Source organism: Pongo pygmaeus, chromosome 17, assembly GCF_028885625.2.
Source record: "Pongo pygmaeus isolate AG05252 chromosome 17, NHGRI_mPonPyg2-v2.0_pri, whole genome shotgun sequence".
NCBI lineage: Eukaryota > Metazoa > Chordata > Mammalia > Primates > Hominidae > Pongo > Pongo pygmaeus.
In genome coordinates this window covers 50,494,478-50,512,886 of record NC_072390.2, presented here as the reverse complement: position 1 = coordinate 50,512,886, position 18,409 = coordinate 50,494,478, and the positions used below count along the sequence as shown (strand labels likewise).

Here is an 18,409-nt window from a genome sequence, read left to right as displayed (position 1 = left end):
CGCTCCTCACTTCCCAGATGGGGTGGCGGTTGGGCAGAGGCGCTCCTCACTTCCCAGATGGGGCAGCCAGGCAGAGGCGCTCCTCACTTCCTCCCAGATGGGGTGGCAGCCAGGCAGAGGCACTCCTCACTTCCCAGATGGGGTGGCCGGGCAGAGGTGCTCCTCACTTCCTCCCAGACAGGGTGGCGGCCGGGCAGAGGCGCTCTTCCCCTCCCAGACGGGGCGGCCGGGCAGAGGTGCTCCTCATCTCCCAGACGGGGCGGCCGGGCAGAGGCGCTCCTCACCTCCCAGATGGGGTGGCCAGGCAGAGGCACTCCTCACTTCCCAGACGGGGTGGCAGCTGGGCAGAGGCGCTCCTCACTTCCCAGATGGGGCAGCCAGGCAGAGGCGCTCCTCACTTTCTCCCAGACGGGGTGGCAGCCAGGCAGAGGCACTCCTCACTTCCCAGACAGGGTGGCCGGGCAGAGGCGCTCCTCACTTCCCAGACGGGGCGGCCAGGCAGAGGTGCTCCTCACTTCCTCCCAGACGGGGTGGCGGCCGGGCAGAGGCGCTCCTCACCTCCCAGACAGGGCGGCCGGGCAGAGGCGCTCCTCATCTCGCAGACGGGGCGGCCGGGCAGAGGTGCTCCTCATCTCCCAGACGGGGCAGCCGGGCAGAGGTGCTCCTCACTTCCTCCCAGACGGGGTGGTGGCCAGGCAGAGGCACTCCTCACCTCCCAGACAGGGCGGCCGGGCGGAGGCGCTCCTCACCTCCCAGACGGGGTGGCCAGGCAGAGGCGCTCCTCACTTCTCATATGGGGTGGCGGCCGGGCAGAGGCTCTCCTCACTTCCCAGATGGGGCAGCCGGGCAGAGGCGCTCCTCACTTCCTCCCAGATGGGGTGGCGGCCAGGCATAGGCGCTCCTCACCTCCCAGACGGGGCAGCCGGGCAGAGGGGCTCCTCATCTCCCGGATGGGGCAGCCGGGCAGAGGTGCTCCTCACTTCCTCCCAGACGGGGTGGCAGCCAGGCAGAGGCACTCCTCACTTCCCAGACAGGGCGGCCGGGGCTCCTCACATCCCAGACGATGGGCAGCCAGGCAGAGACGCTCCTCACTTCCTAGACGGGGTGGCGGCGGGGCAGAGGCTGTAATCTTAGCACTTTAAGAGGCCAAGGCAGGAGGCTGGTAGGTGGAGGTTGTAGCCAGCCGAGATCACGCCACTGCACTCCAGCCTGAGCACTATTGAGCACTGAGTGAGCGAGACTCCGTCTGCAATCCCAGCACCTCGGGAGGCCGAGGCAGGCAGATCACTCGAGGCCAGGAGCTGGAGACCAGCCCGGTCAACACGGCGAAACCCCGTCTCCACCAAAAATACAAAAACCATTCAGGCGTGGCGGCACGCACCTGCAATCCCAGGCACTTGGCAGGCCGAGGCAGGAGAGTCACAGGAGCCCGAGGCAGGGAGGTTGCAGCGAGCCGAGATCACGGCAGTACAGTCCAGCTTCGGCAACAGAGGTAGACCAAAAAAAACCTTTTTTTTTTTTTTGAGACAGAGTCTCGCTCTGTCACCCAGGCTGGAGTGCAGTGGCGCGATCTTGGCTCACCGCAAGCTCCGCCTCCCGGGTTCATGCCATTCTCCTGCCTCAGCCTCCCGAGTAGCTGGGGCTACAGGCCCCCGCCACCACACCCAGCTAATTTTTTTGTATTTTTAGTAGAGACAGGGCCTCACCGCGTTAGCCAGGATGGTTTCAATCTCCTGACCTCGTGATCCGCCCACCTTGGCCTCCCAAAGTGCTGGGATTACCGGAGTATTTTTAAGTAATCATCTGCCTCTTCTCTAGTACTTGTGTAAAATGCTGTTGCTCTTTGTTTTATAATGACCGTTTTTTAGATTAGTTGTGCTGCTTAATTATCAATGGTTCAGCTTTGTGGTCTTCATTTTTGTGTGTGTGTTATTCTTTATAAGAATGGCTAAAATCTCTTTGTAGGTTCCCATTAAACTCATTTAATTCTCCTCTGGTAGGAAGTACTAGGCTTAGTGTTGTTTCAGACAATTTTGCTTTCTTATCTGATGCTTGATCAGGCATTGGGAACTTAGAATGTACTCATGTAGGACTGTGAAGGTGTGATGAGATCAGGTTGTAATTAAAGCATCAATGCATTGCCAAGACAATAAAGCCAGATTTCTTCTTAGAACTCCAGACAATTAGAATTTTCTAAGAATGATTTTAAAAATAATATATTAGTTGTGGCAACATGAGAAACAAGCTTTCTGGTAATTGTTGTTACTCTTAAGCACACCTTAATTGTAGAGGGATATATCTTACAACGAAATTATTTTTTAAAATACTGAAATTTTAAACACTTCTAATGAGTGAGCACACGTAGGAGAGTATATTTCTTACTAGTTTCATTCATTCCTACCACATTTGATCATTTGTCATGTGCTACTCTTTTTTTCAAGGGAATAGTTTAAAAATCTTAATATATACACAGAATTACTAATATCCTGTATTTTTTAAAGCATATGTGTAATTTCCTAGTGTTTCTGAATCTAGTATTAGAAATTAAGAAAGAAAGATGAAAAAGATGGGCTGGAGAATGGAAACTAGTAAAAATAAAATTTAATTGTTTTTCTTTGGAATAACTTTATAGACATGAGTTGTGAAATCACCAGCAAAGAGTTGCTCTTCCCTCCTAATTATAGCTTATATGAAAACAATGGAAGTAAAATATTTTAATGATAAAATAATTTCAGTACTGGTTAAGCAATATATATTAGTCATCAGATTATGGAATTTTGAAATATTTTAATGATCTTATTAACAAGCCATAGGATACTTGAAGATATCATATTTGAACATATTCTAGAACTACATTTCTCTTGGGCTTCAATTACAGCATTTAGAAATGAAATCTGGGAGACTCTTCTGTGTTGTAGTAGATTATTTGTAACCCTCTTTCCATAATATCCAATTTAATACTAAAAAAAATCTTCTAGTGTACAATGATAATGTAATGAATGTATCATACATAAAACTTGTATTCTCTAGGTTGATGTTATAGCCTACCTTCTCTTTCACCACTGATGTATTTGCCATATAAATCAGTTACTTACTTCATTTTAGTACTCAGATAATTATTATTACACTCTGTCTCCACCACTGGAGTAAGCTGTCTTCAAGGTCTAGGGCCTTGTCCTGTTTATATTTTCAACACCTAACATTGTATAGCCTCCTTTTTTCTTAATATATGAAAGAAATTGATTGTCTTCACAAGCAGTTTATATTAGAAGCTTTGTACTAGTAAATAGCCCATAGGGATGAAAGAATATGAAATTAAAGTCTTTTGCACTTGTTTAAGCTCAATTTATTTTGGTTCTGAAGTTGTGTACTTTTTAGACTCTAGATCTCGTTAGAGCATTACAAGATCTAGAAAATGCAGCCTCAGGTGATGCAGCAGTTCATCAGAGGATAGCTTCTTTACCTGTTGAAGTCCAAGAAGTATCTCTGTTAGATAAAATAACAGGTAAGAAAAGAAAATGTGATCCAGAACTTTTTTGGGAGTTGGGATGAGAGAACAGCATATGTCATTGTTTTTGTTGTATAATATTTTATTATCCCGTGCTTTTCTTAGATAAAGAATCTGGAGAAAGGCTTTCCAAAATGGTAGAGGATGCGTGTATGTTGCTGGCAGATTACAATGGCAGATTGGCGGCAGAAATAGATGATAGAAAGCAACTCACTCGAATGTTAGCAGATTTTCTTCGTTGTCAAAAGGAAGCCCTTGCAGAGAAAGAGCATAAATTGGAAGTGCGTAACCTTTTTCTTCTTTAGTGCTTATTTATTTAATTCTCTTTTTGTTAGGAATTTTTAAATATTTTAATCTATGTGCACATTTTGCATTTTTTAACATAGACCTTTTTAAACAGTAGCCCAGGTAAGCTTCTCCTTGTATTAATGGTTTTTCTTCTACTTGAACCAAATTAACCTTGCAAGTAAACTTAGAAATTTGGAATTAGCAAAATTGATTGCATTTAAAAATTATTCTTGTGAAATTCCATGCAACTGTAATTTATCTTACCAGTTTAACCCTAATCTATCACAGAAATAATAGGAAAATAGCAGGTGGCAGTAACTTGTAGTAGGATTTATTTAGTTTCTGTTTTGAGAAGATGTAGTCTTTTAGGTATACCATTAAGTCTTTAAATTACTCCCTTAATTCCACCCGCCAATTCTAATGCTTACATGTTCCCAGCACCACTCCCGGCTCACATCCTTAGGTAGAAATTCATTGCTCCTGTAAATTAAGTAATAATTAATACCACTAATGAGAAATCTGGGAGTGCAGGAGGTGATTTAAAAAAATGCTCATATTTCCTTTGATTAGAGTAGCAATTGTTAGGGATACATGAGCCAGATTTGGTTTTATGTAAAAAAATCTTTCAGTTGATGAGTTCTTGTTTAAATTGTATTGCTGTGGCAATTTCTTATTGTAATAATATGTAGGAGAATTTCTAATTTGAATCCCTTTATTTACAGAAAGCTCACTGTAAATTTGTAGGAATGTCATGGTAGTATCCCATTAAGTTATTTTTATTAGTGTTTAGTTATTGATTCAGCAGTCTCTAATTGGGCCAAAAATGGTGCTTAGATTAGATTGCCATTGCTACCCATGGGAGCTGCTACTTAATTATTCCCACCTCAAATTCCCAGCTCTTAAGTTAGCACTACCCCTTTTCAATTTACTCCTTCTCTGCTCGTATAAATACCCTCAGATGATGATTGTTGGCGGGCACTATGCTCTACCTTTGAAGAGGTTGCCCACTTCTACATGGAAAGGAAAAGATGGTTTTTTTTTTTTTTTAGATGAATTTGATAATTAACTTGCCAGTATTTCACCTTGTGATGAAACCTCAATCTTAAACATAGTGTTACTTGTTTTATTGTCCACAGAATTAAGGGTAAGTAATGTCATACAATTTTTGTCTTTAGTCTTTTAGTATGGTTTCTTTAACTTCTATTGAGCTTCTGTTGCAGATATTGGACATGGGCGTATCTTCTAACGATGTCGTCACCATTAGTATATTCTTCCTGCTAAAAATAAATATCAAACCCTGAAGCCTGTATTGTCTCATGTTTTTGAAAATTGAAGAGAAGACTGTAACTTTATTCTACTTTATACTTTCTCACTTATGATGATGGTCATTTGTCACTGTTTACAAAAATAGAATTTATATTTGAAGTATAACTGTAGAAAATAGATCAGATGCTACTCCCCACAAACCCCTCTTTCCCCAGTGCCTTCCAGCCACATTTCATAGTTGATAGTCATAGATTATGAGGCTGATGATAATAATAATGTTAACATTCATGTGTCAGGTACTATTCTAGGCACTTCACATAAGCAACTCATTTAAACTTACACAGCAGGATGTATTATTCACATTTGATAGATACAGAACTGAGGCACAGGGAGATTAAGTAACTTGCCTAAGGTCACAAAGAGCTAGTGAGTTGTTAGGAACCCAGAGAATCTGCCTCCAGAGCCAGTGCACTTCATCAAAAAGACACATTGCTTCCTGTTTTTACTTAAATCTAAGATTACAGCAAATGCTAAAGCCCTATTTTTCCAACTTTTTCTGCTCCCTCTCTTCTCAGAGGTAATCACTGTCTTGAAATAAAGCCTTCTAGGAACTTTTTTTGTTGTTCTGCATAACTGGATTTTATATTATAAAGAGGAAATCACCTTAATTATGTTCAGCTGTTTTTTAACAAGTAAAGAAATACTCTTTACAAGTACAGAAGTAAACTTGGAAGTTATTCCACAGAACTCTTTGTAAATTATCACTTAGAGCTATGTTATTCCTTTGTAGAAGATGTGGAAATGATTTGAGATATTTAGACTTTTTTGTACCAAGTAGGTGGCATCACTTTGAAGTTGAGACTGAGAGGTGAAGATTTATATTTTCTGAATCAGCTGTGATACTATCAAATAATTTTCATCTATTGTGTATCTTTGAACATTAACAGTGATTGACCAGATACTGATGTGTCATTTGTTACTGCTTTTTTGAAAATGGAACATAAATTTAAAGATAAGTTCAGGAATTGGCCATTTCATATTTCTTAAGGAAGCCATTATTAAAGCATGTGTAATGAATGAAAACATGAAGTGGTTTAAAATTTGTGTTTTAAGACATCATTAATCATTATTTTGAAACTTCTGACTATAGTTGGTTACTAAGCAGAAGCAGATAACTGTTGGGCCGGGTGTGTGGTTCACACCTGTAATCTCAGTACTTTGGGAAGCTGAGCTGGTTGAATCACTTGTGGTCAGGAGTTCAAGACCAGCCTGGCCGACATGGTGAAACTCCATCTCTACTAAAAAAAAAAAAAAAAAAAAAAAAATTAACCAGGTGTGGTGGTGGGTGCCTGTAGTCTCAGCTACTTGGGAGGCTGAGGCAGGAGGATCACTTGAACCTGGGAGGTGGAGGTTGCAGTGAGCTGAGATCATACCACTGCCCTCCAGACTGGGTGACAGAGCGAGACTGTCACGTGCGTGCACACACACACCCCCCCTCCCCCAGATAACTGTTAAAATAGACTATTAATAACTTTAGTTTACATTTATAATATTTATCTTAGGGATTGCTGTAGGAATCATTTTACCATTGTGAAGTTGAAAATATTGTATAAACTTTTTCAGTTAGCTTATTATCTTGGAAGGCATACATGAATAGGAGAATTAAAATGACATTTTGATTTTGACATTGTTTCCTAGTGCATACAAAAGTTATGTTTACACTTTACTGTTGTCTAAGTATTACGATTACACTTTACTGTTGTCTAAGCATTAGGATTACGTATAAAAAATGTACGTATCTTAGTTAAAAATACTTCATTGCTAAAAATACGAATTATCTGAGCCTTCTGTTAGTCATACTCTTTGCTGGTGGAGGGTCTTGCCTTGATACTGATGGCTGTTGACTGATTAGGGTGGTGACTGCTGAAGGATGTGGCTGTGGCAATTTATTAACACAGTGATAAAGTTTGCTGCATCAGTTGACTTCTTTCTTGAAAGATTTCTCTGTAGGATGCAGTACATTTGATAGCATTTTGCCTATAGCAGAACTGCTTTCAAAATTAGAAGCAATTTTCTCAAGCCCTGCTACTGCTTTATCAAGTAAATCCTTTGTTGTCATTTCACCTCCACTGGGAGTAGATTCCATCTCAGGAAACCACTTTATTTGCCCATCCATAAGAAGCAACTCCTCATCAACAAGTTTTATGAGATTGGAGCAATTCAGTCACATCTTCAGGCTCCACTTCTGTTTCTCGTTCTCTTGCTATTTGCAGCAGATCTGCAGTTATTTCCACCACTGAAGTCTTGAACCCCAGAAAGTCAGCCATGAGCATTGGAATAAACTTCTTCCAAACTCCTGTTAATGTTGATATTTTATCTCCTCCCATGAATCATGAATGTTTTTAATGCCATCTAGAATTGTGAATCATTTTCTGAAAGTTTTCAGTTTACTTTGCCGATATTCATCACAGGAATCACTATGGCAGCTATATAGCCTTATGAAATGTATTTCTTAAATAGTGAGACTTGAATGTCGAAATTGCTCTTTTATCTGTAAGTGGCAGAACACGTGTTAGCAGGCATGAACACTAGTCATATTGTACATCTTCATCAGAGCTCTTGGGTGACGAGGTATGTTGTCAATAGTAATTTTTTATTATTGTTATTTTGGAGACAGTCTCTTGTTCTGTCACCCAGGCTGGAGTAGTCATGCAATCACAGCTCACTGTAACCTCGAACTCATGAGTACAAGTTATCTTCCTGCTTCAGCCTCTGAAGTAGCTAGGACTGCAGGTGTGTGCCACCATGCCTGGCTAATTTTTAAATGTTTTGTAAAGAAGAGTTCTCACTATGTTGCCCAGGCTAGTCTTGAACTCTTGGGTCAAGCTGTCCTCCCACCTTGGCCTCCCAAAGTGCTGTGACTACAGGTGGGAATCACTACATCTGGCCAATAGTAATATTTTGCAGGTCTCAACAGTTGGCTTAAAATACTCAGTAAACTATGCTGTAAATAGATGTATTGTCATCCATACTTGTTTCATTTATAGAGCACAGGCAGAGTAAATTTAGCATAATTCTTAAGGACTCTAGAATTTTCAGAATGGTAAATGAACATTGGCCTCTACTTAAAGTCATCAGCTACTTTAGCTCCTAATGAGGGCCAGCTTGTTTGTTGAAGCTTTGAAGGCAGGCATTTTTCTAGCTATGAAAGTCCCAGATGGCATCTTGTTCCAGTACCAGGCTCTTTTTTCTACATGGAAAATCTGTTGTTTAGTGTAGCCACCGTCATCAACGACCTTAGGTAGAGCCTCTGGGTAACTTGCTGCAGTTTTTAGATCAGCCCTTGCTGCTTCACTTTGCACTTTGAAGTTATGGAGACAGCTTCTTTCCATAAACCCCATAAACCAACCTCTGCTACTTTCAAACTTTGCTTCTGTAGCTTCTTTACCTCCCTCAGGCTTCATAGAATTGAAGAGCGTTCGGGCCTTGCTGTGGATTAATTAGGCTTTAGTTTAAGGGAATGTGGCTGGTTTGATCTTCTATCCAGACTACTGAAACTTTCTGCATATGACCAGTAAGGCTGTTTAGCTTTATTTGTGTGTACACTAGAGTAGCCCCCAACCTTTTTTTGAGATATTGTGTCACTCTTGTCCAGGCTTGAGTGCAGTGGCTTGATCAGGGCTCACTGCAACTTCAACCTTCTGGGCTCTAGCAATCCTTCCACTTCAGCCTCCTGAGTAGCTGGAAGTAGAGGCATGTGACACCATGCCTGGCTAATTTTTAAATTTTTTTGTAGAGACAGGGTCTCACTATGTTGCCTAGGCTTGTCTTGACCTTCTGGACTCAAACAGTCCTCCTGCCTCAGCCTCCCAAAGTGCTAAGATTACAGGCATGAGCCAGCACACCTGGCCTGGAGTGGCGATTTTAGTTTCCTTCGAGAACTTTGCCTTTGCATTCACAACTTGGCTAATTGGTGCAAGTGGCCTAACTTCTGGCCTGTCTTGGCTTTTGACATGCCTTCCTCACTAAGCTTCATCACTTCTAGCTTTTGATTTAAAGTGAGAGGCCCATGATTCTTTCTTTCACTTGAACACTTAGAGGCCGTGGTAGGATTCTTAATTGGCCCAATTCCAATGTTGTGTCTCAGCAAATAGGGAGGGAGAGACAGGGACAGCTAGTCAGTGGAGCAGTGAGAACACACTATGTGTGGAGTAAGTGTGCTGTCTTAAATCACTGATCACAGATTACCATAATGCATAAGAATAGTGAAGAAGTTTGAAATAGCACAAGAAATACCAAAATTTGACAGACACTTAAGTGAGCACATGCTGTTGGGAAAATGGTACCTCTAGACTTGTTTGGTGCCGGGTTGCCACAAACTCAGCTTATAAGAAAACACAATATCTTGAAAGTGTATTAAAATGAAGCATGATAAAACGAGGTATGCCTGTATTTGATTTAAATTTAGAATTTGGTAAGATGCAGCTCTGTGAATGTTTCAAAGAAGCATGTGACTAGTTTCTTGATTTATATTTTTGAGGTCTAAATATTGTTCTAAAATATTTTATGTTTAACTGAGTTTTTTCAGGAGTCATGTGATCTTTTAGTTGTTGATAATACAAGTAATTATTTCCATCAAAGGGAAAAAGTTGCTTAAGCAAAAGACTTAGCCCTGTTTAAGGGCTCTGTATTTTCTGTCCTTTCCTTTTCATGTAATACATTATATGCATCTTACATGTCATTGTTTTCCTTTTAATATATGGATGTATCATAATTTATTTAACTGCTCTGTTCTCTGTTACTTTTTTTTTTTTTAATAGGATCTCACTTTGTCATCCACACTGGAGTACAGTGGCAAGATCATAGCTCACTATAACCTCACACGCCTCCTGCCTCAGCCTCCCAAGTAGCTAGGACTACAAGTGTACCTCACCATGCCTTGCCAATTTTTTATTTTTTTTGCAGAGATGAGGTTTTGCTGTGTTGCTCAGACTGTTTATTTTTATTGCTTTTATATTAACAGAATTTCAGAGAACATCTCTTTAGTTAACTTTTCACTCATATTAATCCGTTAATAATTCTGATAATTTCTAAAGATGAAATTGCTGATTCATGTTAAAGACGTGATCCTGTTACCAGTCTTATTGCCTTCTTTGATGATTTCTGAATATTATCTATAAGTCTTCTGTCCAAGGCCATTCATTTTCTCCAGAGGAAAACACCCCAGATTTGCTGGTTAGATAACATAGAACATCTGTTTTTAGAACAGTGCTTTTACCTCTTAGCACTGTGATTTGGGTCCCTAGATGCGCACACTCTTTTGCTGAGTTTCTTATCTTCCATCTTTTAGTTCTATGGGATAAGGGTTTTACCAGATTCGTGTAAAGATTTTTAGTTGATCCTTCTTGTCAGCCTTAAGACTTATCATTACATATTAAGGAGTCTCATACTTCAAAGTCCGGAACCTGTCCAGAATTCCTCAGGATGAATTGCATTACTTTTGGTCATTATTTCCTGTTGCAGCTGTCCTCATCTTCCAACAGGTTCGTTCTTCCTTTCTTTTGCTTTTCTTCCCCTTCCCCTTCCCTTCTTTCAGATGGAGTCTCACTCTCTCACCCAGGCTGGACTGCAGTGGCGTGATCTCAGCTCACTGCAACCTCTGCCTCCTGGGTTCAAGCAGTTCTCCTGCCTCAGCCTCCTGAGTAGCTGGGATTACAGGTGCGTGCCATCACGGCTGTCTAATTTTTGTGTTTTTAGTAGAGGCAGGGTTTTGTCATGTTGGCCAGGCTTGTCTCAAACTCCTGACCTTAGGTGACCCGCCCACCTCAGTCTCCCAGAGTGCTGAGATTACAGGCGTGAGCCACCACACCTGGCCTTCCAACAGATTCTTGATATCTGTATGCTGTGGTCCACTTTCCTCTGTACTTGTGGATTTCTGCCTGTGTAAACTGCTTTATTATTTTAGTGGCTTATTGGGAGGGAGCAGATAAACATGAGTTTGCTCTATCATATAAATGGAAGACTTTTTATGTCTTCATTTAGTAGAACTGTAACATACGTGTTTAATAACTGCTGCCAAACCACCCGTCTAAGTTGTTGTCATGTACTACCTGGCTTAAAAGATGATCTTCCTGCTCCCTCTCATATCTCCCTACATCATTGCAACTACACGGATCTTTTAAGAAATCAGATCCCATCACACTCCTCTTTAGAAACTCATCAATGGGCCAGGCGTGGTGGCTCACGCCTGTAATCCCAGCACTTTAGGAGGCCGAGGCGGGCGGATCACGAGGTCAGGAGATTGAGACCATCCCAGCTAACACGGTGAAAACCCGTCTCTACTAAAAATACAAAAAATTATCCAGGCGTGGTGGTGGGCTCCTGTAGTCCCAGCTACTTGGGAGACTGAGGCAGGAGAATGGCATGAACCCGGGAGGCGGAGCTTGCAGTGAGCCAGGATCACGCCACTGCACTCCAGCCTGGGCGACAGAGCGAGACTGTGTCTCAAAAAAAAAAAAAAAAAAAAAAAAATCAATGGTCCCCATTACACTTTTGGATCTTCTTTTGAACTTATGTCAGACACCATTATCTTTGCTTGCATTTTGTTTTTCAGGCATATCAAGCATGTTCTAAAATCAGAGTTACTTGCTTTGCTGATTGTTAACAGAGAGGGACTGGAATGCTCTTGCCTCCTGCTCTTTCCTTAGCTGGTTCCTTTTCCATTCAGGTTTATATTCCTATGTGAAGTCTTCAGACAGTCCTACATCCTTTTCTTTTGGTCCCATCTACCCATTCCTCTGGCCCCCTCTTCCCAACTGTATTACATTGTCATTTTGGTTTTTGTTTTTCTTCCATATTATTTATTTCTATTAATACTTTATATACTTAGTTTTCATGTGCACCTGCCACTAGGATGTGAGTTTCATGAGATAAAGAACCTTGTTTTGTTTTTCATATTTATTACCATGCCCTCAATGCTTAGAGTAGTTTCTGTCCCCAGTAGGCACTCAGGTGTTTGTGTTAAGTAAATGAATGCCATTAAAATGTAACTTGGGGCTGGGCGCTGTGGCTCAACGCCTGTAATCCCAGCACTTTGGGAGGCCAAGGCGGGTGGATCACGAGGTCAGGAGATCGAGACCATCCTGGCTAACACGGTGAAACCCCGTCTCTACTAAAAATACAAAAAATTAGCTGGGCGTGGTTGGCGGGCGCCTGTAGTCCCAGCCACTCGGGAGTGTGAGGCAGGAGAATGGCGTGAACCCGGGAGGCAGAGCTTGCAGTGAGCCGAGATCGCGCCACTGCACTCCAGCCTGGGCGACAGAGCGAGACTCCTTAAAAAAAAAAAAAAAAAAAGGTAACTTAGAAGAGGTATATATTTTAAATTGGTAACTTATTTGTAACTAAATCAGAAAAGAATGATACTTTAATAAATAAAAATGATTGAAAGACACTTGAGGATTTTGAATAAAATTATATCCAACATAATTGGTTAAATCATTTTAGCAGAGTCCAGTACTTAAAAAGTCTTAAGTGGGCTGTGTGATCAAGGCATGCAGTTTGTAGAGCTGCAGTTGAGCATTTTGAACAAAGGAGTAAATTATCATTTTGAAACTGTAAAATTATTTTACCAGCTTGCATTTTTTTTTCCCTTCTGTAGGAGAATAACACTGACAATATGTGAGAATAACGTGAATAAGAAATGAACAGTAGTAATCCTTAGCATTGTATAAGTACTGAATTTGTAAAGAGTAATAGTGCCATCTAGTGGAAGAGCTGGAGCTACAGATGAAACCAGGGTCCTTAGGCCAGTGTTCATTCTTTTACGTTAAAGTATGTAACAGAGAGGAATTTACACTCTATTGCCCTTTGTGCCTGTTCACTCATTCATGGAATGGAAATGTAATACTAATACTAATGCTAATTACTGTCAAGAGAGGCGTTCATAGAACTCTGATGATTAAAACAGTGATGCCTATAGGCAGTTACGCTTTCTTGAGACAAAGGAAGTCCTTAATAAACTGGTAACAAAGATTACATTTTGTTGTTACTGTATCAGTTCTTACAAGTGAGATGAGATTGAAAAGTAGTTTGGAGCCACAATGTGGAGGGAACTTGAATGTCAGGCCCAGTAGAGGTTGATAACAGGCCAAAGGGAAGAAAGGAGTGGTGGTGTTGGCAGTGTCTGAAAATGGTTATAGTTGTTGAGTGGATTAGATTGGAGAGAGATTAGCAGTAGGGAGACCAGATGCAACTTAATTCGAAAAATGTATGTGCTGAGCAGTAAAAGCCTGAACTACAGTGGGTGGTAGCAGTGAAGTGTGTGTGTGTGTGTGTGTGTTTGAGACAAGGTCTCACTCTGTTACCCAGGTTGGAGCTCAGTGGCACAATCATGACTGACTGCACCCTCGACCTCCCAGGGCTCAGGTGATCAGCCGCCCGAGTAGCTGGGACTACAGGCGAGTGCCACGACTCCCAACTAATTTTTGTGCTTTTTGTAGAGACAGTGTTTCACCACGTTGCCCAGGCTGGTCTCGAACTGCTGGGCTCAAGTAGGTGATCCACCTGCCCTCGCCTCCCAGAGTGCTGGGATCACAGGCGTGAGCCACTGCACCTGGCAGTTTTTTTTTTTTTAATTGCAAAAGTAGTACATGCTTATCATAGTTGAAAAACCATTGATAAGCACATGCAGATACCATCTAAAATTTTTACCACCCATTAAATACCTTTTGGCAAGATTTAGAAGGATAGAATCAGACTGTACATGTCATTTTATATAGTGTCTTTTTGCACATTTACTATAAAAAATTTCATGTGATTATAAATCTCATTTAATAGCTAAATTACATTGTTCTATGGAAGTAGTATTTGTTTAGCCAGCTAACTATTTAGCGTTTATATTTATTCTAGTTCCTTGCTATTGAAGAACAGTGCTTTAAATCACCTTTTGGCATTTATGTTACTTCCAGTTTGATACTGAAAACATTGCTCTGAATCACCCTTCAACTAAGTTTTGGCTTATCTGTGATGGTCTTCTCATAAATTCCTAGAAGTGAAAGGAAAAAAAAAGCAATAAGGAGATACGGTTTCCATGCTTGAGTTAGCGACAGTTTAAGAAAACAGGCCGGGCACGGTGGCTCATGCCTGTAATCCCAGCACTATGGGAAGCTGAGGCGGGCGGATCATCTGAGGTCAGGAGTTCAAGACCAGCCTGACCAACATGGAGAAACCCCGTCTCTACTAAAAATACAAAAATTAGCTGGGTGTAGTGGCAGGCAACTGTAATCCCAGCTGCTCGGGAGGCTGAGACAGGAGAATCGCTTGAACCCGGTAGGTGGAGGTTGCGGTGAGCCAAGATTGCACCATTGCACTCCAACCTGGGCAACGAGAGTGAAACTGCCTCAGAAAAAAGAAAAGATATTCTTTGTAATGACATGGGGTTGTGCAAATGGGAACTCTTAACATATTGTTGATGTAAATTCATTTGGTCCACTCTGTGGAGGACAGTTTGGTAATAAGTATCAGAAGCATTTATTTTACATAGTTTTTTTCTCTTTGCCTTTTATCAGATTACTTAAATGTATGTAGTATTTGAAAGTAACTAGTAGACCAAATTCTGGGTGCAGGATGGTATAGTTTTATTTTACTGTTTTAAAAAACTTCAGGTAAAATACACATAAAATTTGCCATATTAAACATTTTTAAATGTATATAGGTCACTAGTGTTAACTATATTCACATGATTTTGCACCTTATTTCTAGAACTCTTCATATTGCAGAACTGAAACTCTGTACCTACCCGTTGAACAACAGTTTCTTATTTCCCCCTTCACCCAGCCACCAATTTTTCTTTCAGTCTCTGAATTTGACTACTCTGGATACCTTATATACGGGAAAGCATACAGTATTCTCTTTTTTTGACTGGCTTATTTCTTTAGCATAATGCCCTCTAGGTTCATCCAATTTGTAGTACATGTCAGAATTTCCTTCCTTTTTAAGGCTGAATAATAATCCATTGAATGTATACACTGCATGTTTTCATTTGTCCATGGCTGTATACTTGGGTTGCTTCTACCTCTTGGCTATTGTGAATAATGCTGCTATGGAATGTTGGTGTACAAATAATATCTTTGAGACTGGGCATGGTGGCTCACGCCTGTAATCCCAGTACTTAGTGGGTGAATTATTTTATGTCGGGAGTTTGAGACCAGCCTGGCCAACATGGTGAAACCCTGCTTCTACTAAAAATACAAAAATTAGCCAGGCGTGGTGGCTGGCACCTGTAGTCCCAGCTATTTGAGAGGCTGAGGCAGGAGAATCACTTGAACCCAGGAGGTTGAGGTTGCAGTGAGCCGAGATCACGCCACTGCACTCTAGCTTGGGCGACAGAGTGGGACTCTGTCTCAAAAAAAAAAAAAAAAAAAAGTATGTGTTTGTGTGTGTGTGTGTGTATGTGTATATATATGTATATGTATATGTGTGTATAGATATATGTGTATATATGTGTGTGTATAGATATATGTGTGTGTGTGTGTATATATATATATATATCTCTTTGAGACCCTACTTTCAACTTGTTGGGGCATTTACTGAGAAGTTGAATTGCTAGATTATACATTAATTCTACTTTCAAATTTTCTTGAGAACTGACATACTGGTTTCCGTAGTGCTACAACATTTTGCATTCCCATCAACAGTGCACGAGGGTTCCATTTTCTCCACATCCTCACCAACATTTGGTGTTTTTTGTTTTTGTTGATAGTAGCTATCCTAATGTATATTAGGTAGTATCTCATTGTGGTTTTGATGTGCGTTTCCCTAATAATTAATGATGTTGAACACCTTTTTCATATGCTTATGGCCATTTGTTTAGCTTTGGAGAAATTTCTATTCAAGTCCTTTGCCTATTTTATTTTATTTTATTTTATTTATTTATTTTCTTGAGACGGAGTCTTGCTTTGTTGCCCAGGCTGGAGTGCCGTGGCGCGATCTCGGCTCACTGCAAGCTCTGCCTCACAGGTTCACGCCATTCTCCTGCCTCAGCCTCCTGAGTAGCTGGGACTACATACAGGTGCCCGCCACCACGCCCGGCTAATTTTTTTTTGTATTTTTAGTAGAGACAGGGTTTCACCATGTGTTAGCCAGGATGGTCTCGATCTCCTGACCTCGTGATCCGCCCGCCTTGGCCTTCCAAAGTGCTGGGATTACAGGCGTGAGCCACGGCATCCAGCCTTGCCTATTTTAAAATCAGGTTGTTTTCTGTTGTAAGTAATGCTATCATTTTAGGTTGATATTTGTTATAGTCGGGAACTAGAAAGAATTTGGAGACCATCTAACTGACTTTGTACTGGAAATGATTCTGGAATATTTCCTGAAAGATGAGATAGTTTAGCCAGCTTCTGCTTGGAAGTTTCTGGTGTAAAGGGAACATACTGTTTTGAGAGTAGTCTGTTCTATCTTCTGGACAATTGCTAGAAATTTATATGCTTTTTTATTGGTTTATTTTTAATATTTATGACACATGCTGGCAGTAATAGAAATTTATAAGCTTTTTAAAGAAATTAGCAAAAAATATTTGTCCAAATACATATATTCTTTTATATATGTATGTGTATGTAGGTGTGTGTATATTTATATACTCACACTGTGGAGAAAATGTGGAGTACCAAAAATCACAGGAAGATAATAAAAACCACAAATACTGAAAATGCGTGACTTCAAACAACTATTCCATTATCTGAGTTTCTCTCAGACTCCTTCCTTATGGTTTTTTATGGACCTGTTTTGGTTATAGGATTCTAGATAGATCATTTTGTTGGTGTTTAAGAAATTTTATTTTTGAAACGTTTTACTGTTTCATTATCGTTATTCATGCATTATTTCTCACTTAAAATTTTACTTGATTCATGTGTCAGAAATGTAAAAAACTTTCTTTATTACTTGTAAAGATATTCCAGAAAAAAGAAAAGAGAAATTACATTTTAATGTTTTAAAATAAAGGATAAAAATAAAGACGTCATGAAGAGCAGCAAAAATGGTGCAGGTCTTTGCATGTCTGAGAGTGGCTCTCCTTCCTCTTCATCCGTGGACAACAGCTTCACTGAATATCTTTTTGTCTTTTGGCCTAGATATTGTATTTTTTTTCTTTTATCCTAAACTGACTAGCACATATCTCGGATATTGGTCTTTCATTAATTTTGCTTGATATTTGATGTGCCCTTATATTGGGAAGACCCAAGTTGTCTTTTATTTTTGCTTCTCAGTTGATAGTTTTTTTCTTAAATTTTGTTATAGGTATATTGAATGTTCTGAATCTTCACGCTGCTCATCTTTTGTTTTGCCTCACTTTTCTCATTTTCCTTCAGTATTTCCTATGGTTTTGTTGTTGCTATTTTTTGTTATACTAATTCTTCCTTACTGCATGAGAACTCTGCTTGTCTAATGTTGGGAACATAGATTTTTTTGTCAGATTTTTGTGGTCTCTGTTGAAGAAAGGGATTTATCATTGTGTTTACTTGGCTAGTTCAGATTGTACAACTCAGGTCAAGTCAAGAAGGAATCAGGAGCTGTAGATGTTAGTGCCAGAATCTGCTGAGTCAGCCCAGATCTGACTGGGACCTTGCCTCTATTTTTGCCAGCACACCAGCCCCGCCATCCAATTATTCTGGTATTGTACTCCCTGAATCCTCCCTGTACCTCTGGAAACCACAGCAGTCACAGCTGTCCTTGTTCAAATGATTTGGAGTAATGACTGAAATATTCTCACCTCCAGAGCTTGGCAAAGTCTTGTAGGAATGTTCGGACCTATATAATGTAAATGCAAAATACTGTTTAATTAGCCTACTAATAAACATTAATGAATTTTTACATTTTTAATTATTCTTTTGAATAGAGACTGTTTAAACAAACTTCAGTAAATGCAGTAGTCCCCTGCTTATCTGCAGGGCATGTGTTCCAAGACCCATAGTGAATGCCTGAAACTTCTGATGGTACTGAACCTTATACACTGTGTATATTCATGTGTCACTTAATGATGGGATACTTTCTGAGAAATGCATAGTTAGGCATTTTTTCATTGTGTGAACATTGTAGCATGCACTTACACAAACCTAGATGGTGTACCTACTACCCACTGAGGCTTTATGGTATAGCCTATTGCTTCTAGGCTACAAACCTATATAGCATGTTACTGTTGTGAATACTGTAGGCAGCTGTAATACACTGGTAAGTATTTGTGTATCTAATAATGCCGTCTGGTATACCTCTTGAAGGACCTGAGGCCATTTTACAGTTAACTTTTTTTTAATAGAGTATATTCTAACAATAAAAAGTGTAGCAAATACATAAACC

The 18,409-nt window shown here is 40.4% G+C and overlaps 1 protein-coding gene across 3 annotated transcripts in view; it reads left to right on the top strand.

Moving 5' to 3' along the window:
- Positions 1-18,409, top strand: part of RPRD1A (regulation of nuclear pre-mRNA domain containing 1A) — an 81,814-nt gene that overhangs the window by 40,907 nt on the left and 22,498 nt on the right. For all 3 annotated transcript variants that reach the window (XM_054461481.2, XM_063653599.1, XM_054461482.2), the window contains exons 5-6: positions 3,379-3,505; positions 3,614-3,789. In XM_054461481.2, the coding sequence (XP_054317456.1) occupies positions 3,379-3,505; positions 3,614-3,789 (303 nt within the window). The remainder of the gene's footprint in view (positions 1-3,378; positions 3,506-3,613; positions 3,790-18,409) is intronic.